At 41.9% G+C, this 24392-nt stretch overlaps 1 protein-coding gene across 7 annotated transcripts in view; it reads left to right on the forward strand.

The window, feature by feature from the left end:
* Positions 1-10793: 10793 nt before the first annotated feature.
* Positions 10794-24392, forward strand: part of LOC118663085 (zinc finger protein 420-like) — a 45092-nt gene continuing 31493 nt past the window's right edge. For 2 of the 7 annotated variants that reach the window (XM_036322429.1, XM_036322426.1), the window contains exons 1-2: positions 10809-11769; positions 21168-21331. In XM_036322429.1, coding sequence (XP_036178322.1) covers positions 21317-21331 — 15 coding nt within the window. In that variant the 5' untranslated portion in view covers positions 10809-11769; positions 21168-21316. Of the gene's footprint in view, positions 11770-21167; positions 21332-24392 lie in introns of all 7 variants that reach the window. The other 5 variants (XM_036322424.1, XM_036322425.1, XM_036322427.1 and 2 more) reach the window with 5 other exon arrangements.

Below are 24392 nucleotides of genomic sequence, written 5' to 3' on the forward strand. Positions count from 1 at the left end.
CATAAGATGACTATCAAGAGGGAAGTGGGTGTGAATGTGTGTACACATATCTTCAGATGAAAAGGTTAATGGACCAAAATTGGTAATTTGAAAATATTTCTTGATGTACTAACAAAGTCAAACCTTACAGATTTATAGTGTGAATTGTCTTCTGTGCACTCCATTGCATTTCTTCCTTATCTGATGACTCTGGGTTTCACAGTCTCAAGGCAATTCCATTTTGTTTACGTCTCTCTCACGTAAGATCTACCATATGTTTTCCTTGTTCCATAGTTTATAAACTATTGCTTATATGTTGTTCTTGAGATTTCAAGAGTGGCTTTCAATGAATTCTAGGATGTACTGAAATATCCTGAAAATTGAAGTCATTTTACAATGAGCGTATTAGGTTGTAGTTTGTTTAGTACACTTTGTTTCTTCTATTATAGAAAAACTAGTGGCCCAGTGCATGAAATTCATGCACCGGTGGGGTCCCTAGCAGCTGCCAGCTGCCGTCCGGGGCCTTCCTTTGTTCCGCGCTGCCCCATGGTGGTCAGCACAGTGATAGCGAGTGATCGAACTCCCAGTCAGTGGAACTCCAGAGGGGACACTTTGCATATTAGGCTTTTATATATACAGATTATTTACGTCAACGTTTTCTTGGTTATTGTTTTCACTGCTTATTATTGATATCGCCAAAGATCTTCAGTCCTGTCTTCCAATTTGTTTAGGTGGAAACTTGGTGATATAATAAATTATGGTGTTGTTTTGACAGTTATATGAAGTGAAAAAACACACAGGACAGTGCTGGTTGTGTAATAAATACTCCATTATTAGGAGAAAAATATTTCAATAGTTGTGATATTGCAGTCCTAAGTACAAGATGGAATATATCCAGGATGAAAAATGGATATGAACGTAGCATGTGAAAAGAGATGGTACATTTTTAGGCTGTAATATTGATTCTGAAATTAAGATACATTATACTTTTTCATTTCCTACCTATCTCCAGTTCCTTTATTTCTTTTCATTCCCAACTACGTAGCCCTTAAGAAAAGAGGTGAAGAAAATGTGTACTCAACAACATGTAAGTTAACTGACTTGGCCCTCACAACTTTGTAGGTCAATTAGTATTTGTTTTGGGAGGGCCACAGATTAGTGGGATTCAAACCTAGAAAAAAAATTACTGTTTCCCATGGGATGACCCTAAGACCTTGTCTTTTGTGTGAAGACAAGTCTATCCTCTTATAATGGACTATCAGGGAAACTAAAAAACTATCCCATTTAAAATTGTATTAAAAAAAACATACTGAGGAATAAAAGTAAATGAGATAAAAGACCTGTATTCAGAAATTTATAAGATACTAAGAATAAAATTAAAGAAGTACAAATAAATGGAAACATACCATGTTCATAAATAGAAAGAATTAGCATTGTTAAAATGTCCATACTACCCAAAGCATTCTATTGATTCGATGCAATTTCTATCAAATACCAATGGTGTATTTCACAGAAATTGAACAAGTAATCCCAAAGTTATATGGAATTACAAAATATCATGAATAGCCCCAGCAAACTTGAGAAGAACAAAATTGTTGGAACCACGCTACATGCTATCAAACTATACTACAAGGACTTAGTAATAAAATCAGCATGGTATTGGCATAAAAACAGATATGTAGATCAACAGAATAGTATAGAAAGCCCAGAAATAAACCCACACTTATATGACAATATTTAATAAAGGAGGCAAGAACATACAATGGAGTAAAGACAGTGTATTCAACAAATGATGTTGATAAAATAGGACAAATATGTGCAAAAATCTCGACCAGCTCCTTATAGCACATACAAGAATAAACTACAAATGGATTAAATCCTAAAGGGAAACATGGGCAGTAAAATCTCAAACATTTCTGCCCTGGCCACAGTGGCTCAGTTGGTTGGGCATTGTTCCCTGCACCAGGAGATTGCCTGTCTGATTCCAGGTCAAGGGGATATGCCTAAGTTTCAGGCTTGGTCCCCCGTAGGGGGCGTGTGGGAGGCCACTGATCTATGTTGCCACTGTCACATTGATGTTTTTTTTTGTCTCTCCCTTTCCCTTCCTTTCTCTCTAAAAGTCAATAAACTATTCTTTTTTTAAATATTTCAAGAAAATCTATTTTAAATATAATAATGTTACATGCAATAAACATTAATATTTCAAGAATAAACTATTTTAGCAAAAGTCTCACATATATTTCTCAGATCACTTTGATTAGTTTAGCCCAATCACCTAGTATGATGACAAGAAGTCTTTCCACACCCCTTCTGTAAAACTTCAAACTCACAGGATGGTTGTCAGGAAAGGAGATGACGGAGGAAGTGAAATGTGATGTAGAAAATGTTCAGTGATGGCTGTGATTATTGCTGGTTCCCTGCCATAAATAGGGGACAAAGAAGGCCCATGCGGTGACCACTCAGAATCAGCTGGATGCCTGGTCCAGATGGGAAAGCCCAGATGGGATGGAAACCAGGAGGAGGTTAGCAAGAGCAAGGAGAAGGGAGGTGACTGTCATGGAACTCGGTGACTGTTGGGTGAAGTCAAGAGGCAGGACACGGTGAACAGGATGGTCCCCCTCCTTCCCTCTTTCTTTAATGTACATTGTTGTCAAGAGATCTATAAAAGTAGGTACCAAACTCTTACCAGTGTGGGAGTTGGGAGTTGGGAGCACACTTCAAATTGCTAATTTATATCTATAGATTTCCAGATTATTCTATAATAAGCACAAATGACTACTCTTAACATTATAAATGAGACCATTTAAAAAGGGGTTCAGTTGGAGTAGAGGCCTCTCCAGAGGGCTCACCTGTGTTCTGGGGCTCCTGGTGAGCAGAGGCCTTTGGGGGAAGTTGTTTGGTGACTTCTAGTTGCTCATTGTGCTGCTCCAGACAGCCGAGCATCGCATTCTCCCTGTGGACAGATAAATTCACCAGCAGCCAGCTCCTCCAGTGGAAGGTGCCATCCTTGTTCTCTGAGGGTCGAGGCCATTTCTGTATGAGACATGTTTCTGTCCTCTAACTAAGTCAGCAGTAGGAGCTGGAAGTGTAAGTGCTTCACTTGGCAGGTGAGGCTCCCTGTGCTCTCTGACAGAACACAGTGTGTTGGGAACCTCCCAAATGGCAGAACTGTACCAGTGCAGGGCAGAAGATCGCACCTCATGGAAGATACAGACCACAGAAGAGGGCTCTCCCATTACAGCAAGGTGGGAACTGACAGTGCTAGGTATGCCCGAGGAGCTCAGAACTCAGGGTTCTCTTTGCATCTAAATGAAATCACTAAGCACAGTCCCAGCATGCAGGAGGAACATAATAAATGTACCAAGTAAATGAAATCACGAGCACGGATGAGCTTGGCCTATGGTAGCCACTCATTTATTGAGTGAAGATATACAGGAACCTCTTTCCTCACGTTCATAGAGGACCTGCTTTGTACTCCCATTACTCTATGGACATGTTTTGAATTAACTTTTATATATGGTGTCAAGTTTATTCTTTCCATGTAGGCATTCAGTTGTCCCATCTATTCAATATTTTTAAGCATGATATTTAAAAATATAATCAAAATCACACTTTGAGGTGAAATATGGAGAACCAATGGACCATGGAACTAACACAGACATGCTGATTGAGATTTCTAAATTTTGAAATACAGAAATAATACTGTGAGGGATTGTAAGAATCTATATTTTGTCAGGAAAATGTACATGCAATTATTTGAGCAGTGAATTGTATGGAAGACTGGGAACCTACATGCTAATGCCAAAGGTGGGTGAAGAAGCCAAAGATCATGGATATGACTGAGAGAGTTATTGCTTCTGGCTACCTTAAATGTATTGGAACTAATGGGGAGGTTTGCAAAGTCTTTATCTGGTCATGGGGTTCTCCTGAAAATGACATTTCAGCTTCCGTTTGGCCTTTTGAATTCAATGCAAGTTTTTCTCATTGGCAAATTTCAGTGAAAATCATCCAGAATTTAAAAGCAAATATACTGGCCACAGTGGACTAGGATAAGGGGTAATGGGATAAATGATAGAATGATCAAAAGCCTGCTCCCAGCCAGTGTCCACCTATGAACAAGGAGGTCACAATTCAATTCCTGGTCAGGGCACATGCCTGGTTTGTGGACTCCCCAGTGTGGGGTGTGCAGGAGGCAGCTGATTAATGATTCTCTCTCATTATTGATGTTTCTCTCTTTCCCTCTCCATTCCTCTCTGAAATCAATAAAAATATAGTTTTAAAAAGATCAAAAGCATGGGGTGAAATACAGTTCACACACATGGACTAGGGCCTTACAAACAGCACCCATATACTGGGGAATAGAAGTACCCAGGTAAAGACATTAGCTATCTCCTCTTGCTCTGCACAAACAGAAAGTGAAGGTGAAGACAGTGTGGCAGATGGCATGGCTGAATGTTTGATCAACTGTCAGAACTCAGAGCCAATCTGCAAATACTGGGAGAGCAACTTACTTTCTTTTCCTCTTTCCTTTCTGTCTTGGCTCCAGTCACTCAGTGAAATCTCTGTGAAACACAAAATGACTACTAAGCTAATGGAAGAGAGACTACACTGACCACACAATGTAATGAAGACAGTCCTTACAAAATCACTGTGAAAAAGCACTAAACTAAATACAATCCACAACACGTAGCAGCAACAAACCTGAACAAAAGAGGAGATTCTGATTTCTAGATTTCCACATTCCATTATTTAAAGTGTCAGTTCTCAACAAAAGCTAGAAGGAATGAAAAACACAGAAAAGTGTGGCTAAGTCACAAGGAAAAGGAAATTTAGAGACTTTTTTAAAAAACATTTTTTTTATTGATAATCAGAGAGGAAGAGAGAGAGAGAAACATCAATGATGAGAGAGAATCAGTTATTAGCTGCCTCCTGCACACCCTACAATGGGGACCGAGCCCACAACTCAGGCATGTGCCCTTGACTGGAATCGAACCTGAGACTCTTCAGTCCGCAGGCTGATGCTCTGTCCACTGAGCCAAACCAGCTAGGGCAAGAGACTGTTTTGAGGATGCCTGGACACTTAACTTCAGCTGAAATGGAAAAATGTTAGTAACATCTGTATACCAGTATATAAAAGGCTCAGTGACTGTCTGACTGTCCGGTACATATGACATGCACTGACCACCAGGGGGCAGATGCTCAACACAGGAGCTGCTGAGCTGTGGTGACTTGGCAGCGGTGCTTCTTGGGTGATGCACCTCAGAACCAGAGAGGAGGGAGCCTGATTCCTCGTGGGCCACACGATTCCACCTTTGGCTGTGGGTTATGTTGTTGCTGGGGCACGGTCTGCCCGAATCTGGTTTACTGCTGAGCTGCGGTGACTAGAGAGTGATGAAGCCAGTGAACAAAACCCTGTAATAGAAACCATGCAATGAGGAAGAGGAAGGGAGGATGAGGGGTGGAGAGAACTTTCTGACCTTAGTGTCTTCAACAATGCTCAGCTGGTGGAAGAGAGGGTGCCACAATAATTTAAAGTGTTGAATGTTACAAGAATCTGACATTTTATTTATTTTTTAGATATATTTTTATTGATTTCAGAGAGGAAGGGAGTGGGAGAGAGAGATAGAAACATCAATGATGAGAGAGAATCATTGATGGGCTGCCTCCTGCATGCCCCACACTGGGGTTCAAGCCCCACAACCTGGGTATATGCCCTGAACTGGAATCAAACAGTGACCTGCTGGTTCATAGGTCCATGATTAATTGCTGAGCCACATCAGCCGGGCAGAGTCTGACATTTTAATTACATCTCTTATTGTCTAATCAGAGCTATAAAAATTCATGTGTTGTCTGTTGATTTATTTCATTAACCCCAGGGGGAAAATGATTTTTTTTCTTCTAACATAACCTCTGCATTTTCCTTGTTCAACAGAACAGTAACACAGAATCTGACTCTGGTATTTTAAATATATTTTTTATTGATTTCACAGAGAAGGGAGAGGGAGAGATAGAAACATCAATGATGAGAGAGAATCCTTGATTGAGTGCCTCCTGTGCACCCCACACTGGGGATCAACCCTGCAACCCAGGCACGTGCCCTGCCATGACCTCCAGGTTCATAGGTCGACGCTCAACCACTGAACCGCACCTTTGGGCTACACATACATTTTTTTTTCCCACATACATTTTTTGACAGATTTAACCCACCTAAGAGTCATAATGAAGATGCGGGTTCTTCAATACCATTCAAAGTCATATATATCAGAATCCTTGAGCATGTTTATCCTTAATCTAGGATTTGAGTGTGTTTTTTATATTATAATATAATATTTTGGTATTTATTATTTTTTAACTTTTTGGTGTCATAATCGGAAGTGACAACACTGAACTCTACCTGAGCCCTCTCATCCTGACACCCAGCAGCTGTTAAAGAAGTTCCCTCAAGGCTTTGTGTTGGTGAAAATAGAAACGCCCTTTCTTATATTATTACTTAGATAGGATTGTGGGCAACACCATTGCTTACCTGGAACAAAGCCAGGCACAAATCTTACCAATGCCATTTTTTTTTAAAATATATTTTATTGATTTTTTACAGAGAGGAAGGGAGAGAGATAGAGAGTTAGAAACATCGATGAGAGAGAAACATCGATCAGCTGCCTCCTGCACATCTCCTACCGGGGATATGCCCGCAACCCAGGTACATGCCCTTGACCGGAATCGAACCTGGGACCTTTCAGTCCGCAGGCTGACACTCTATCCACTGAGCCAAACCGGTTTCAGCCCAATGCCATTTTTCATCTTATAATTAGCTGAACTGTTTGTCCCCAATGATCAGTTGGAACAAACTGCTGTGACATGACTAAATCACACCTAATCAATCGCCTCTCCATCTCCCCAGATCCCTGAACTGTGGCTCATCCTTGAACAGTATAATTAGGAACAACCCCTCCTTCTAGACCAGGCAAACTCAGGGTAAAAGGTGTTCACAAGGGTGGGTTGGGCTCCCTGCTCATCCACTCCCCCACCCCCTTTCCTTTCTAGCCTTGTCGACCACTCTATAAAAAGAAAAGCCCTTTCTGTCTGGTCTTTGAGACCCTTTTAAATCTCATGGTCAGAGCATTCTCCCTACTGAAATCATCTTTTGTGTAATCTCTCTCTCTCTTGTCTCTCTCTCTCTCTCTCTCTCTCTCTCTCTCTCTCTCTCTCTCTCTTTCTCTCTCTCTCTCTTAAACTGATTTCAGAGAGGAAGGGAGAGGGAGAGAGACGGAACCACCAATGATGAGAGAGAATCATTGATTGGCTGCCTCCTGCATGCCCCCTACTGGGGATTGAGGCCGAAACCCAGGGCATGTGCCCTTGGCTGGAATCGAACTGGGGACCCTTCAGTCTGCAGGCCAACGCTCTAAAGTCTCTCTTTAAATAAACCCAGATTTTTTTTAGTTGACAGTGTTAAATATGTGTTCCACGTGTGCTTAAAAAACATAGTCTCACCGGGCTAGTGTGGTTCAGTGACTGAGAGTTGACCCATGCGCCAGAAGGTCAGCAGTCTGATTCATGGTCAGGGCACATGCCCAGATTTCAATCTCATTCCCCAGCAGAGGGTGTGCAGGAGGCCGATGATTGATGTTGGTGTTTCTCATGGATGTTTCCATTCTCTCTCCCTTCCTTTATCTCATTCACTAAAAAAAATAATTAAAAAATTTATATATATGGTCTGTGACTTTGTGATACAGAGTTTAATTCACAAGGTCAAACTAACTTTTACATTTTTCAGTTTTTTGAAGTCTTCAATCATTTTGAAGTTTTTATTTTTATTTATTTATTTATTTATTTATTTTTTAAAAATATATTTTATTGATTTTTTACAGAGAGGAAGGGAGAGAGATAGAGAGTTAGAAACATCGATGAGAGAGAAACATCCATCAGCTGCCTCCTGCACATCTCCCACTGGGGATGTGCCCGCAACCCAGGTATATGCCCTTGACCGGAATCGAACCTGGGACCTTTCAGTCCGCAAGCGGACGCTCTATCCACTGAGCCAAACCGGTTTCGGCCATTTTGAAGTTTTTAATAACCTAATTATTTGTGTCTCTTTTATAATGATTCTAGAGGCCTGGTGCACGAAGTCCTGCATTGGTGGGGTCCCTTGGCTTGGCTGGAGATCAGGGTCGATCAGGGACATCTGGCCCAGTCCCGATCAGCACCGGACCGATTGGGGCTGGGCCAATGGAGTCCTGCCAGCAGGGGGACAGATGGGAGTAGGGACCACGGGAAGTTGGCGGGTGGGGGGGTGGGACAGTGGGAGGTTGGCCAGCCATGGGACGTTGGCTGTGGGAGCGCACTGAACATCAGGGGCAGCTCCTGCATTGAGCATCTTCCCCCTGGTGGTCAGTGCGTGTCATAGTGACTGGTCAACCTATTGTTCTGGTCTTTCGGTTGTAACTGTCGCTTAGGCTTTTATATATGTAGATTACAGGGAGATATATGTCAAAACTTCTAGTAAATAAGGAAATACTGCTTTTATTCGTGTGCATATGTTCATTTCACTCCCTTGTAAATTTTATAAGCAGCAAAATTCCCTGTGAACAAAATGGATGCTTGACTTTGATCTGTAATTGGGTTTTCCCAAATAGTTCTGAGTTAGATAAAAAGTTCATATCCATTTGCATGTGAAAATGGGAGCCTGTGTTGAAAGCTCTTTTGTGGCAACATGGCTGGTTGGCGATATTACTACATACAGTAAATCTACATAATCTACCTTGTCAAGATTGTCAAATCTAAGTCAAACATTGTATTAAAAACACATATATATTCAGGAAGCCAATGCTTAGAATGTTTTGATAAAAAGATGGGTTAAAGCTTTCAGTTAAACAACAAGAAAGCCCACTGCATGGGAGAACGTATTTGCCAATGTTATCACCGATGAGGGTTTAATATCCAATATTTACAGGGAACTCATATAAGTTAACAAAAGAAAGATAAAGAATCCAATCAAAAAATGGGCAATGGACCTAAATAGAGACTTTTCAATAGAGGATATAAGGAAGGCCAAGAGACATATGAAAACATGCTCAAAGTCACTAATCATCCAAGAGATGCAAATCAAAACAACAATGAGATACCATCGCACACCTGTCAGAATGGCTATCATCAACAAACGACAAGTGCTGGCGAGGATGTGGAGAAAAAGGAATCCTCATGCATTGCTGGTGGGAATGCAGACTGGTGCAGCCACTGTGAACAGTATGGAGTTTCCTCATAAAACTAAAAATGGAACTCCCATTTGACCCAGTCATCCCACTTCTAGGAATATATCCCAAGAAACTAGAAACACCAATCAGAAAGGATATATGCACCCCTATGTTGATAGCACAATTTACCATAGCTAAGATTTGGAAACAGCCTAAGTGCCCATCAGCAGATGAATGGATTAGAAAACTGTGGTACATCTACACAATGGAATACTACACTGTGGTAAACAAGAAGGAATTCTTACCATTTGCAACAGCATGGATGGAACTAAGCGAAATAAGCCAGTCAGAGAAAGATAAATATCACATGATGTCACTCATTTGTGGAATATAATGAACAACATAAACTGATGAACAAAAACAGATCCAGAGACAGAGAAGCATTGATCAGATCATCAATCCTCAGAGGGAAGATAAAGGAGAGAAGGGTAAGTGGGAGAGATCAACCAAAGGACTTGTATGCATGCATATAAGCCTAACCAATGGACACAGACACCAGGGGGGTAAGGGCAGGAGTAAGTATGAGAATCTCCTACTTATGGAAGGTGTCTTAAAATATAAAGCATTGGACAATGTATTTTACCACGAGTCAAACTTTAACAAACTTTAGTAAATATACATGTAAAAGAAATCTTAAAAATACATTGTGTTGCAAAGTTCTTATCCAAATGTCAATAGTTGGGGGATAATCATGATATTGAGTTTATAATGAAATTTTACACATTTTATGAGTAATGATCTTCAAATCTTACAAAATATTAGGTATGTCAAATGTAATGAATGTCAAAAAAGTGTAACAAAGGCATAACCTGGGGAAACATCACATATGAATATGGCAGTGACAACTTATCAATTTATTATATGTTAAAGGACAGTTTATCCAAAATGCCTTTATCTCATTAAAAATTCTTACTGGACAGAAATGTTGCACATGTAGGGATTTGAGAGAAAAATGTAATTCATGATGGATATGATGTCATAGATATTGCTTTAAAGTTTCTTGAAGGCTTGAATGGGGCCTCTGGAAATTGACCAGATTGCTTTACTTTCTTTAAGATTCATCTGAAAGAGGATAGATATCTCTACTGAATGTCTTTAGGAATATTGTAAAAGTTTTCTATAGGTAAAAGCAAATTCTATTGTCTTCTGAAGGGTACATTTATTCTACAGAGTTTATTGTCCACACCCGAGAGAACCTCACAAGTAGAAAACAAGTAAAACAGCTAAAATGTAAAAAAAAAAATAAAAAAAAATTCATAGGTAAAAATATTCTTTCCTGAATAAACATTAAGTAAACATTTGGAATTGAATTGTATAGAGAAGTCAATAACAAATGAATTACCATGTCACAAACATTTATCTCAATAAAGGTGTTTGAATTTATCATTCCCCTCGTAACATATAAACAATACAATTTATATCTATTTTGTAAAAGTTATTGCTGCATATTTTTTAAAAAGCCTGGATGGTGACCTAAATTATGACATGCTTCATCCCTCCAGGTTTTGTCCTTATACAATTCTCTGCAACTGACCCAGGACATCACAGGGTGAGTGGGGAATGGGAATGGAAATGGTGTTCTGATAGATGTTGGTCTGCGATGGCCTGTTTCCCAAAGGTAGAATTTAGAATTTCACATATACAATTTTGAATTTTACATTCAAGTTTGCATCTCCTGCACAGACAACTGCACTCCTTGCTTCATTAAATTACTTATTTGGTTCGTTGCTCGATTCAGTCATTGCTCCACCACAACTGAATGTCCAGGTTCCCAGAACCCAGAGCTGGAGTTCAGCTGGCATCTCTGCCAATACCCACCGGCGAGTCCACCACTTCCCAATAGAAGTTTTGAGCAAATCCGTTCTCAGCCTGTTAAAGACATTGTAGCTTTCAACGTAAGTGGCCCACTGATCTCGAAATTTTATATTAAACTGTTTGAAACATCAACTTAAAATGGGCAGGGAGTAGTCCTGCTTTACAGGGCACAAAAGAAATTGCACAGGTTCAGAATTCAGAAAATACAAACTGTGAGGCACGCGGACAGGAGTCAGGACCCAGTTAGCATCCCCGGCGATGCTGATCCTGGTCATCATCCTGGGGGCTGGGCTCCACCTTCGAACCGGCAACCCGACTGTGGGCCGCAGCCCGACCACCTGTTCCGCCTGCACGCAACGCCTACCCTTAGCCACAGCGCATTCCAGCGCCTCCCCAGTTCCTGGGGCTCAGCGCAAACGAAGCGCCCCAGGTGCAGCCTCCACGCCAAACCCCTTTTGCACGCCCCGCGCTTCGGCCCCGCCCCGCGCTCCCATTGTCCCCGGAGCCCCGGCCGCCCCGAGCCCCGCTAAGCCCCCTTTGCCGCCCCGCGCACGCGCAGTTACTCCCGAACCCGGAAGCGGCTGGTGCGGAGGGAAGGTAACCGTGGCATCTGAGGCCTCTGGTCTTTCTCCTTTAAACCTCCGCATCTCAGCCCACAGCCCTGCACGTGTGAAGTCCGGGCGCCGAGGAGACCTTGAAACCCCGAACCCGCCTCCCATCGGCGGTAAGTCTCGCGTCCCGGTGAGACCTCTGACCCCGAGCGCTTCCCTGCGGGTTTGAGACCCGCTTTACCTTTGGCTGAAACTGTGGAGCCCTCTCTGCCTGCGGTCTGCCTTCCCGGGGCCCCTGCGCCGGCCCGCGCGTGGTTTTCCTGCTAAAACCGTTCACGGGCCAGGCCTCCCCCCTCCCCCTCCCCCAGGCCATTAAAGTGTTGGGAGATGGAGTCAAACCCTCCCTCCCTCCGCAGCCTCGCAGTTCCCGGCCTGTAGAGCCGGATTCCTCCCTGGCCTGGGAGTATAGACACCCCCCTTTCCAGATGCTCCCCTCCCCCCCACGCCCCACTTAGTAGGTAGGAGGCCGGATCAGTGAGGGGGCCCATAAGGAGTCCGCAAAGTTGAGGACGTGGAAGGTCCTTGCAAATCGACTGTAAGTATGAAAGAGGAACTCGGGAAAGTGGTAAATGGAGAACAAATAGAGACCATGGAGGAAAGGGGGAGCTCTAGAGACGTGAAGGGGAGCAAAAGGGTGAGGAGCCCTTGGTTAGCAGAGGTGGGGCCCCGAAGGGCGAGGCACCTGAGATGGAGAGAGTCAGGAGAAAAAGGCGGATGAGGCCAGTGCAGGGGCTGGAAGGGATGACCGAGTCCAGCAAGAGTCAGTACTGTGGCCCTGGCCGGTTTGGCTCAGTGGCTAGAGCGTCGACCTGCAGACTGAAGGGTCCCAGATTCGATTCCGGTCAAGGGCCTGTACCTTGGTTGCGGGCACATCCCCAGTAGTGGGTGTGCAGGAGGCAGCTGATTGATGTATCTCTCTCATCGATGTTTCTTTATTCCTCTCCCTTCCTCTCTGTAAAAAATGAATAAAATATTAAGGGAAAAAAAGAAAAAAAAAAAAGAATCAGCACTGTGCGCTTAGCCAGGCGGTGGTGCCAGGAGTCTGGCAGGAGAGGTGGAACCTGAAAGACAGAGGGGAAGCAGAAGGGACACAGGGATGGGGGAGAAAGGCGAAATGTATGGAGGTGGGGAACAATCGGAGAGATTGGGGAGAAAGGGCTCCTGTAGATGATGGTTCCAGTAATTTCACGGAAGGGGTATAGGGAAGGAATAGAATAAAGGGGAGACAGGAGCGAAGGGGGAACACAGGCAAGGTCAGTGGAGAGAAACAAAGGAAAGAGAGCGACCTAAACGGATTGAGAAACAGAAGTGGAGGAGGAAGGGAACCCCGTTCTGGGTGAGTGGGAAACTGATGGATGTGGGTGATTACGTTGTGATGTGATGACTTGTGGCTTTATGACCTATTTAATTTAATATTTGTATTTCAGTTATACAGATGAAAATGAGAATTGCAAAGGTCCAGTTTATAAGGCTTGCTCATTTTATAAGTTATAAAATGGTTCTTTGTGTCAGCAGATAGCTTTCATTTGCAACCCTTATTCAGCCAGAGGGGAGAATCTTGTCTCAGTCAGTCCTGGGTCTCTTCCCATTTCCTGGGATGGGATTAGCAAAGTGAACTGGGACAAGAATGACCAAGTCTATCCCTACATGATGCTTTTTCAAGGAATATTAAAAGTGTTGGTTTTTTATTTCTTTGAAATGGATTTACTCTTTCCTTTTTACTGTTGTTATATTTATTTAATTGTTTTTAAAAAACATATTTAGTCCTAGCCACTTTTTCTCAGTGGTTAGAGCATTAGCCTGCTGACTGAAGGGGCCTGGGTTCGATTCCAGTCAAGGGCACGTACCTCGGCTGCAGGCTCCTCACAGGCCGGGGCCCTGTTCGGGTCTTGTGCAGGAGGCAACCAGTCAATGTGTTTCTGTTACATTGATATTCCTCTCTGTCTTTCTCTCTCTCTTCCACTCTCTCAAAAATCAATTGAAAAATATCCTTGGGTGAGGACTAAAAAAAAGAATTAAAAAATAAAAAGCATTTGAAATAAATCTTTGTTGAATTTCCCTTTTTTTGTAAACTTTCATTTACTTCCGAAATAAGCATTGGTGACATCTCATAATCAGCTCTTACCATTCTTTTCTAAATACAAGGTAGCTTAGAAAAACAAAATTAACCCTGGAAGACATTATATTTTTAAAAATTAGAATTTTTTCCCTTCTGAATATATTGTGTCTACTTTAGATTATATGCTTTGTATTTTTCTTTCCTGTATAACATGTGGGAACATCCATTGGTGCATATAAATGATATATTAGGCTATTTCAGTGTACACTTGGTAAGGATGGCTATGTTGTTAACAGTCAGAACCTAGTTTTAGTGAGTTAGTTTAATAGTCACAGTTTTTAAAATTCCATTTATATGATTTGTTAAATTAGTGATCTGTAAGCTTCAATGATATTCCTTTAAGTCCCTTTTCTCCATTCTCTGAAAATGTTGAAAGATGGACATGAAACTTTGTTCCAAGAGAGCTCATCTGTTTATGGTGAAGGAATTTGATCAACCTATTTCCATAGCTAACATTTTTTTCAAAGTTTTCAGTGCCAAAATCTGTGTGCATCATTTTATATATTTTAAATAATTCTCGGTGAATTCCTGGAAAAGATGCAGAAAATGATTGTGTTTATTTAATAGACCTGGGGACAGACAATACTCCATGGAAGGAGTATTATCAGTGTCTTTTGGACAGATCAGGAAATTGAGGTAGAAGAGTGAAAGGCTCAGATGCTGGAAGCAAAAGGCTCAAAGTCAAGTCAAATCTATGAATTTTTGCAGATTATTTACCTCAAGGTGCTTTGGGTTCAGCCTCTGAAGTAGGATAATAAAGGCTCCAGCTTTGCAATTACGAGTGTGAATTTGTAGAAAGCCCAGCACAAGACCTGTGTCACTGAGGTGCTGTGTGTGCAAGTGATCACTACAACGTGTTTCTTGTTAGAGCTCCCTGTGCTCATCAAGAACTCACTGGGACTTGCCTACCCACGCTCCCTTCAATCCACCTGCCTCCTGCCCCCACCCCTGTTCCCAGGTTCTGTCTTCCGACACAGGCATCCATGATGCTGCTGCCCAGAGCAGGAAGTCCCAGCACCTTTGCCTGGTGTTTGAGGTCTTGGTTTTCTTGTGGCATTTTTTCAAAGGTTCACCCACACCCAGCGCAGTCTGACCAAAGTTACTGGAACACCCTGAGCATTTTCACTTTGGAGGGCTTTGCATAGCGTTCCCTTCCCTTCCCATACTCTCCTGGCTTATAGACTGTTGGACCCAAATATCTCCCTGGTGGCCTTTCACACTCACAGTTCCCACTGAGCTCACTGTCTTTTCCTCATCTTTCTCATTACCCAGCTTCCCCTTTGTCCACTCAGTCACTGGACAAGACCCAGGGTCCTCTGTACCAACAAGTGCCCCACTCCTGATCTGTATCCCTCTTTCTCCTGGTTTCAGACCCCTGAATTGACCCATTCTCTCCTTTCCATCTCCATGGTTTCAGCTGGTTTAGCTTCTATCTTCTGTCCCTCAGCCTTCTTCGAGCCTCCTCTTTGGTCTCAAGTTTCTACCATCAAGTCTGTTTCTACCAATCTCATGGCCTTAAAGGGGTTTTTATTTAGAGTTGACCTACCCGTTCCCTGCTTACAGCCCTCTCATCCCACCTGTCCTTTCAACAGTGTCCAGAGTCCTCAGTTTAATGAGGAACTCACCAAGACAAGTTAGCGCCCACGAGCCACAGGAGGTAGGCAGCCATAAGGCAGCATTGGGTGCCTGGGTCCCTCTACCTCTTCCTTCACCAGTGCAGGCACCAAGCAGGTACTAGCAGCAGGAGCAGAGGGGCCTGAGGGATTGTAAGAGCTGCATTCCTCCAGACCCTGGTTTTTTTTGGGGGAGGGGGTCGTAGAAAAGAGGAGTCTGAGAGGAGAGAGGTAGGTGGTGATTGAGGAGAAGTGCTAGGACAGGGAAGGAAAGAAAGGCCTGCCTGGTGCTGGTTGTGTAACCTCGGGAGTACTCCTGGCGCTCTGTGGCTTAGGCTCCACATTGGTAAAATGGGCACAGTCATTACCACGTAATGTTGTCACAAGAATTAATGACTCTGCAGAAAGAGCTTAGAACAGTCTGGCCCTTAGGAAGATTGCATTTTATTTTGTAATTGGAAAAATGTGTTTCTATTGCTTTTCTATCAAATTGTTTATTCCTCTTCTTTCTCTAATATTCTGTGAGAGTTACATGGGTGACAAGAACCTTATCTGTCTAATTCATTGCCTGAACCTATTAGAGCTCATTAAATAATCTTATAATAGTTTTAATAAATGAAATATTTCAGTGAATGAATACGTAACAAAACATGCAGTGTATGAAGCTAAGATGGCCCATTGGAGCCCACAGATCGGGTTCCCTTTGCTCCTTCTACACTCCATCTCCTGCTCTCTCCCACTCCCTGCATCAGCTGCAGGCACAGGGGCCTCCTCACTGTTCCTTAAACACATAGGCAGGTTTCTGCCTTAGGGCCTTTGCTGTGGCTGTTCCCTTGTTCCCAACTTTCAGTGAGTTTTCCACGCTGTTTTAACTTGTCTTCATTGGGCTTCTCTGGACTCAGATGCTTTTCTGTGTATTTATTTGTTTGCTTATTTATTATCTGTCTCGTGATTAAGGTGGCTGCCCACATGTGCAAGACCTTGGTCTTGTTCTGGTCTGTGTCTCTAATGCCAGGCACCAAGGAGATGGTTAATCTTGGATGAGTAAATGTATGTACAAGTGATTGACAAAGCTAAAGATGAACGACATAAAGGAATGGGTATGTGGGAACAAATTGAGAAACATATGTTTAGAGTTAGAGTGAGAGTGACAGTCTTTTTAATTCCTCTCTCAGAACCTGACACATCTTTAGACAAATACAACAAGGACAAAAAGACTGAGTAACACCATGATATAAGGTTGGGAGTGTATATACACACCCACTTGACTCTGATCCTACAAAAAAAAAAATCTTTTCCTAAGACCATGTTTAGTTACAAAGGTGATTATATACATAACCTCAAAGAAAGCATCAAAGAAATGAAAAGGTTGGGTATTACAGGCACAGTCTGCCCTCATATTGCATAAAATACTTTCTTGTTGATACTGTAGTGCTGGCCCATCCAATATGGCAGCCAGTCTCTTCCTGTGGCTGTTGAGCTTGTGAACTGTGGCCAGTCTCAGCTGAGATGTGCTTTCAGTGGAGGATACATACTGATTCTTCAGAACACAGTAGGGGAAAAGGATGTGAAATACCTGGCATAAGTTTCTTTAAATATTGACTATTTGTTGAAATAGAACTATTTATGGTAAATATATATTCAGTTAAATAAAAGATTGGGTTAATTCTGCCTTAGGGCCTTTGGCAAAGGCCCTACGGCAAATTTGTGATTTAATAATTAATTGTTTGAAAATTATAAAGTTATCAAAATTGAATCCAACCAGATCAGTATAGAGAACAGATTAGTGGTTGTCCTGGGTTAGGGATAGGAGTTGTTAGAAGGCAGCTCCAATTAAGGATCTGGTTTGTGGTTCTGATTTAAACAAAGCTACATGGTTAATAAAATTTCATAGACACACACACTTAGACACCCACCCCCATAAACTTACCATGTAAGGCTTCAGTTGGGTCTCAATCATATGTTGAAATCTTATCCACTGCCTTGGGATATTACCCAACTTAAAAATTACCTTAAAAATAGGGATATTACCTTATTTAAAGATTACCTTAAAAAGATAATCAACTAGCCCTGGCTGGTTTGGCTCAGTGGATAGAGCATTGGCCTGAGGACTGAAGGGTTCCGGATTCCATTCCGGTCAAGAGTACATCCCCCGGGTGCTTTCTTGATCCCCAGTAGGGGGCATGCAGGAGGCAGCCCCTCTCCCTCTCCTTTCCTCTCTGAAATCAATAAAACAAAATATAATCAACTTAAAATAAGGGCATTAATAGTGGGCCCTCCTCTAATATGCCTGTTTTCCTTCTTAACGGGAAATCTGGACACAGAGTTATGCATAGAGAGATAAGGTAGCAATTTTTTATTCCTGAGAACCATGTTAGTAAAATAATAATGTGGGCCTGTTGACCTGTTTATCTGCTATTAAAAGCATAAATTTCCCCATGAAGATTTACTAGATGTACTGGTTAATAATGCGGATTTTTTTCAATAGATGGGGTTACACATATGTTGTTATATATGCGATTTGATATGTATGCTATTTTGTTGTATTGACAACAAGCTTAAAAACTTCATATGTCAAATTTTCTGAAGGTGTTAACATCATAGATATTTGTACACTTAAAAATGTCAAATTTCGTGCCAAAAAAGCATTTGCGGGAAGTTTTAATTCATTACTTTATTTTGAAGAAAAGTGCTGCTGAATACTTCGGGAAGCTTATGGTGAACATGCTCCATCTCAAGATACTTGTGAACACTGGTTTAAACGCTTTAAAAGTGATGATTTCGATGTGAAAGACAAAGAACGCCCAGGTCAACTGAAAAAGTTTGAAGATGAACAATTACAAGCATTATTGGATGAAGATGCATGTCAAACTCAAAAACAACTTGCAGAAAGATTAAATGTTGCCCAGTAAGAATTTCCGATCATTTACAAGAAATGGGAAAGATTTTAAAGGAAGGAAAATGGGTGCCACATCAACTGAACAAAAGACAAATGGAAAACTGAAAAGTCATCAGTAAAATGTTGCTTCAACAGCATGAAAGAAAGTCTTTTTTGCATCGAATTGTGACTGGTGATGAAAAGTGGATTTATTTTGAGAATCCCAAATGCACAAAATCATGGGTTGATCCAGGTCAACCATCAACATCCACTGCAAGGCCAAATCGCTTTGGAAAGAAGACAATGCTCTGGGTTTGGTGGGATCAGGAAGGTGTGGTGTATTATGAGTTTCTAAAACCAGGTGAAACCATTAATACTGATCGCTATTGACAACAAATAATCAATTTGAACCACTCTTTGATAGTGAAATGACCAGAATGTGCCAGAAGACAGGGCAAAGTAATTTTGCTTCATGATAACGCAACATCACACACTTCAAAACCAGTGAAAGACACGTTAAAAGATCTTGCCTGGGAAGTATTAACCCAATCGCTGTATTCACCAGACTTTGCTCCTTCAGATTACCACTTGTTCCAATAGATGGCACACGCACTTTCTGAGCAGCACTTCAGAACATATGAAGAAGTGGAAAACTGGGTCTCTTAATGGTTTGCCTCAAAACAAGAAAAGTTCTATTGGAACGGTATCCACAAATTACCTGAATGATGGGGCAGTGTGTAGCTAGTGATGGACATTACTTAGAATAAAGCACTTTTGATGTTTCTCTTGAAATCATCGTGTTTTCTTTGATTACAAAATCCGCTATTATTAATAGGTACACTTAGTAGGGCTTGCTCTAAGGTTTTATTATAGTGAATCTGCTATGTTTCAGGAATTTGTTTTCTATTTTTTTCATAATAATTGTTTGTTAAACTCTATCAAAGTTGGGAGTCATTTGTATTAATTTAATCATATTTTCCTCAAATTTCATAATATGACTATTAAGTTTATAGATTTTAAACTTAGGTGTCATAGTAAGTACTTTTAATATATAACCCTATATAAATCCAGCTTCAGAATTCTCACAATGCAGTCACACTCACAGGAACAAAGATTAGAGGAATGATTAACATTGCCAGAGGCAAAGGAGAGTGGAAATGGGAGTTGCTATTCAGGGATACAGATTTTGATTTATCAAAGATAAATAAGTTTCAGAAATCCACGTTATAACATTTTGCCTGCTGTTAACATTATTGTCTTGTGCAATTAAAATTTTATTGATTCTGGTTAGTGTTTCTCAGTGGTCGAGCGTCAACCTATTAGCCAGGATGTCGCTGTGTGATTCATGGTCAGAGCACATGCCCAAGTTGTGGGCTCAATCCCCAGTAGGGGGTGTGCAGGAGGCAGCCGATCAATGATCAATGATTCTCTCTCATCACTAATGTTTCTATCTCTCTCCACTATAAAATCAATAAAAATATATTTTCAAAAATTTTATTGGAAGATCTCATGTTAAGTGTTCTTACTATAATAAAACACTAATAAGAACAATGATTAAAATGTGTTTGGGGTTCAGTTAGAGAAAGTGAACATGAATGTGGTATAAGGAATCTCATATCTTGCTGGTTTGGCTCAGTTGGATAGAGTGTCAGCCTGTGGACTGAAGAGCACATGCCCAGGGTGTGGGCTCAATCCCCAGTAGGGGGTGTGCAGGACGCAGCCGATCGATGATTCTCTCTCATCACTAATGTTTCTATCTCTCTCCACTCTAAAATCAATAAAAATATTTTTTCAAAAATTTTATTGAAAGATCTCATGTTGTGTTCTTACTGTAATAAAACATTAATAAGAACAATGATTAAAATGTGTTTGGGGTTCAGTTAGAGAAAGTGAACATGAATGTGGTATAAGGAATCTCATGTCTTGAGAGGCTTCTAGAGTATGCTCCTTTAGTTCATTTGCAAATGCAGCTGTGATGGATACACTTTTCTGCCCCTTGTCCCTTAGGGATTGAGGCTCCATTCACCTATGGACGGGATGAGGCCTGTTATACCATGTGTCCCATGGGAGGGGTGTGGGCAAAGAACTGGGGACTGAGGGTCATTTTGGAAGAATTCTGAGGACAGGATTTTCACAGAATCCTGTTGCCACCAAGTTTTTTTCTCCTTCCCTGTTTGCATCTGCACAGTAGCTACAGACCTAGCTAAACCCATTCCAGGACAACCCCATTTCCAGGGTTCCAGCCTAGGAGCCTGCCCTCTAGAAGTTCTTACCCCAATCCTTCACACTACTCATAGGTCTCAGATATGTTGGGTCTAGCCCAGGGGTGGGCAAACTTTTTGACTCGAGGGCCACAATGGGTTCATAAACTAGACCAGAGGGCCGGAACAAAAGCATGGATGGAGTGTTTGTATGAACTAATATAAATTCAAAGTAAACATCATTACATAAAAGGGTACGGTCTTTTTTTTTTTTTTAGTTTTATTCATTTCAAACGGCCGGATCCGGCCGTGGGCCGTAGTTTGCCCACGGCTGTATTAGACCATTTGATGAATTGTAAGAAGTAACATTACTGTACCCTCCCCCACAGAGCTCAACAACTGGTCTGGGTTGTTGGTTTAGTGTGGTGCTCCAGGTGATTCAAAAGGGAGGCTAATATTTATCAGAAGCGTTATCTGCCCCTGTGCATTTGTGAGAGTTGAGAGCTGGCTTTGGTCCAGGGGAGGTAACAGGGTTCTTTTTTGAGTTTGGAGGAACAGAAGTACAGCCCACATTCTTATTGCTGGGTTGGAAATTGTGCATGTCTGTGGGATGGGAGAGCACAGGAATATAAGAGAGAAAAACTTACATGTTGGTCTTAATGTAGAATCTCACTTTTTCTTAATCTCTCCTGTGACAAAGGGCAGGGGAGTGTGACATTTTTCAGCATTTCAAGTCCTTCTGCCTGTGAGTGTGGTGGAAGCACGGCATCTTCTCCAGATGCAGGTGTGATTGGTCAACATAAAGTCGCCTGAGAAAACAACCCAGAGCAGGAGGAGGAAGAGGACAATATGGCTGCTTCTCAGGTAAGCGCTCTGTCTTGGCTCAGTTCTGTGTCTGCTTTTCCTTCTCAAGTTCCTGGATGTAGGTGGTGCAGACCTTTGCTTCTCTATTTCTGATGATCCTGCAACAGGAATTTGTTTTCAACTGCTTACTTTTTTTCTTGTGATTATCTAAGTTCCCTCTTTAAACTGTGACTGTCGCTTGGGGTTATGGGTTCCCCAAGATAGAAATCAAGAGGAACCTCTAGAGATAATCTTGGGAAATTTTCTTAGGTTTATGCTCTTTCATAAGGGAGACAACACAGAAGAAAGGAAGGGCCTCTGAGCTGCTGAGGGGCTGGCGCTGCTTGGCGGCCCTAACAAGCTTGGGACACATAGGAGGGTGGTTTGAACAAGGCCTGCTGGTGGAGATTTCCATTTCAGGGTGCAGTTACTTCCTTTTCCATCGGGGTTGTCTGATTGTTAGTGCCTGCGCTGTGGGGGAAAGATGGCAGCGTAGTTCACTAGAGCCACCCCAGGAAGTTCATGTAGCAGTCAAGCCTTCATCAACTGCTCATGTGGGTCAGCAGTTTCAACATCTGCAAGGAAGCAGGCCTTTAGGAGGCAGATAAAGTCAGCTACCCCTGCATTTTTGTCCACAGCTTTCTGTCCACTGTGTCCATCCAGGTCCCCTATACGAAATGAAGAACTCTCACCATAAATTAATGGCCATTGTGTGGGAGGAAGATACTTCCTTTTTTTTTATATATATATATATTTTATTGATTTTTTACAGAGAGGAAGGGAGAGAGATAGAGAGTTAGAAACATCGATGAGAGAGAAACATCGATCAGCTGCCTCCAGCACATCTCCCACTGGGGATGTGCCCGCAACCCAGGTACATGCCCTTGACCGGAATCGAACCTGGGACCTTTCAGTCCGCAGGCCGACGCTCTATCCACTGAGCCAAACCGGTTTTGGCTCTTCTACTTTCAAGGTTCTCTCAGCTGGCCTAATTGGATAGACGTGATATGTATGGGAGCTCCACACACATGACAGTGTTAGAGACCCCACATGCAAGAGAGGCTCAGAGATTGAAAGGGAAAATTGGTATATGAGACATTCTGCACCTGGGATGAGCTACTGCACCTTGGGACTTTAGAATGTCGTTGCCAAGAGATCACATGTTCAGGAAATACTAGTTTGCCTACCACCTAGATCAAGCATGTCAAACTCAAAGGCTAACACGTGCAAAATAAACAAGGTTTAAGTTTATGTGGGCCGGAAAAAACCCCAAAAGCTTCAAATGTCATAGAAATGTAGTTTTATTAAGATAGAGACATGCTGAATACAAAGGGCTGAAATAAATGAGTAATTGTTAATGAGAATTTGTTGTGGGTCACATGTGTCCGGTGACCCGCAAGTTTGACACGGTTGACCTACGTAGTTCAAATGTCATTTTTGGTTTAACACAGATCATGGGCCAAGCTCATCATTTAAATTCTTCTAGGTAGTTCAGGGGGAGAGCAGAAGGTTCTCTAGGTCTTGGTGCCTTCAGTTCAACATAATGCATGTACCGTTGAAGCACATCTTAGGGTGCCTTGTTCTGAACCCCCACCTTCAACTCTTCAGAACATTTTCTTTGTGACAGATCAACATGGGAAGGCATTGATAGCCAAGATCCCTATTGAGATGGTGTTTGCAGAAGGGAAATGTAGGTTTTAGATTTCGTATGGCTGCAGCATCCGCTCTGCAGAACAGGATTGAGACAAAGCACCTTTAACAGGATGGCCTTAGTGGCTGGGATTAGATCAGAATGTGCTGAAAAAGAAAACTCGTTAGCAGAGACTTGCTCTCTACATTGGCATGGAAGCCTTACTCTTTAAATGTACTGTGAGATTTACAGAATGTGGAGGTATATGTGGAATGAATTTTGTATAAAATTGGTGTTAGTGATGATATGTTCTGTGTCCTTCAGTCACCTGATGTCACTTCCTTTGCACCTGATTTTCACTTGGTGTGGGTGTTCTCTGCCCAGTTCCTGAACCATAGAGTTAATTTTAAAAAATCTTTAATAAGGGTTTCAAAAAAAATTTGTGAGATGTGCATAAACGATCACATTTCATTTGGAAACTTCCATTGCTTTTCAGTTTCTCTTTATGTTTAGGTTGCTTTGAGAAATAAAGGCTTCTTGTTGTTGTTCACTGCCGGGGTCCAACCCCAGCAGGTCCAGGGGTCCCCAAAGGTGTGGATGGAGTCGGCGAAGAAGGAATGACACAGAGACAGTGTTCAGTTGATCAGCAGCCTAGCCAGGATCTCCAGCCAGGATCTCCAGCCAAGTTCTGGTCTGGATTTCCAGAGAGGTTCTGCTGTTTATTGTCTTGTTACATCCGTATTTATACCAGTTGATTTTAATCCTGTCAATTTCTATTACAAAGGTTAGGGCGTTTCTTATCTCCATTCCAGGGAGTAAAGATTATGTACCTTAAGCATGATTGTTTGTAGTTAAAGTGATTAACTACCCGCCTGGCACTTAGTTAAGGAGTTTCATCCCCTCCCTAACTTCAGGGAAAAATCCCTACCTGGGGAAACAACCTTTCTCGGAGAGGTGATCTTGGTTAAAACACACAGCGCTAAGGGGAGCAAACATATTAAGAACAGTATGCTATATATGCCAGGTCCCTTGAAACATATGCTGTGCAGATGTTTCTATCCTGCAGCGACTGTGTCAAGCAGCAAGGATGGACCGGCTTCCGGCAGTTCACTGGAGATCCTAGATTTGCAAATGGAGGGTTTTATCAGGCAGGCCTCAGACCTGTACATTTTTGTTGTATTCCACTGACATGTCACAGACACACTCTTCTTTATCACTACTTTGTATTTTCAAAAATGTTTACAAGCATCATAGTAATGGATGTTCAAGTGTGTTAAATTTATAAAATACAGATCAGCACCAAAGATAACACATCAAACAATAGGCTAAGAACCAATAGCGCTAATATTTTATATTATGGTGTGTTTACCTCCCTTTTGTGTTTCTAAAGTACCAAGATGATGATTCACAAAGAGATTTGTGAGATTAACACATTGACATTAATGTTTATTT

Source organism: Myotis myotis, unplaced genomic scaffold (assembly GCF_014108235.1).
Source record: "Myotis myotis isolate mMyoMyo1 unplaced genomic scaffold, mMyoMyo1.p scaffold_m19_p_9, whole genome shotgun sequence".
Classification (NCBI taxonomy): Eukaryota; Metazoa; Chordata; class Mammalia; order Chiroptera; family Vespertilionidae; genus Myotis; species Myotis myotis.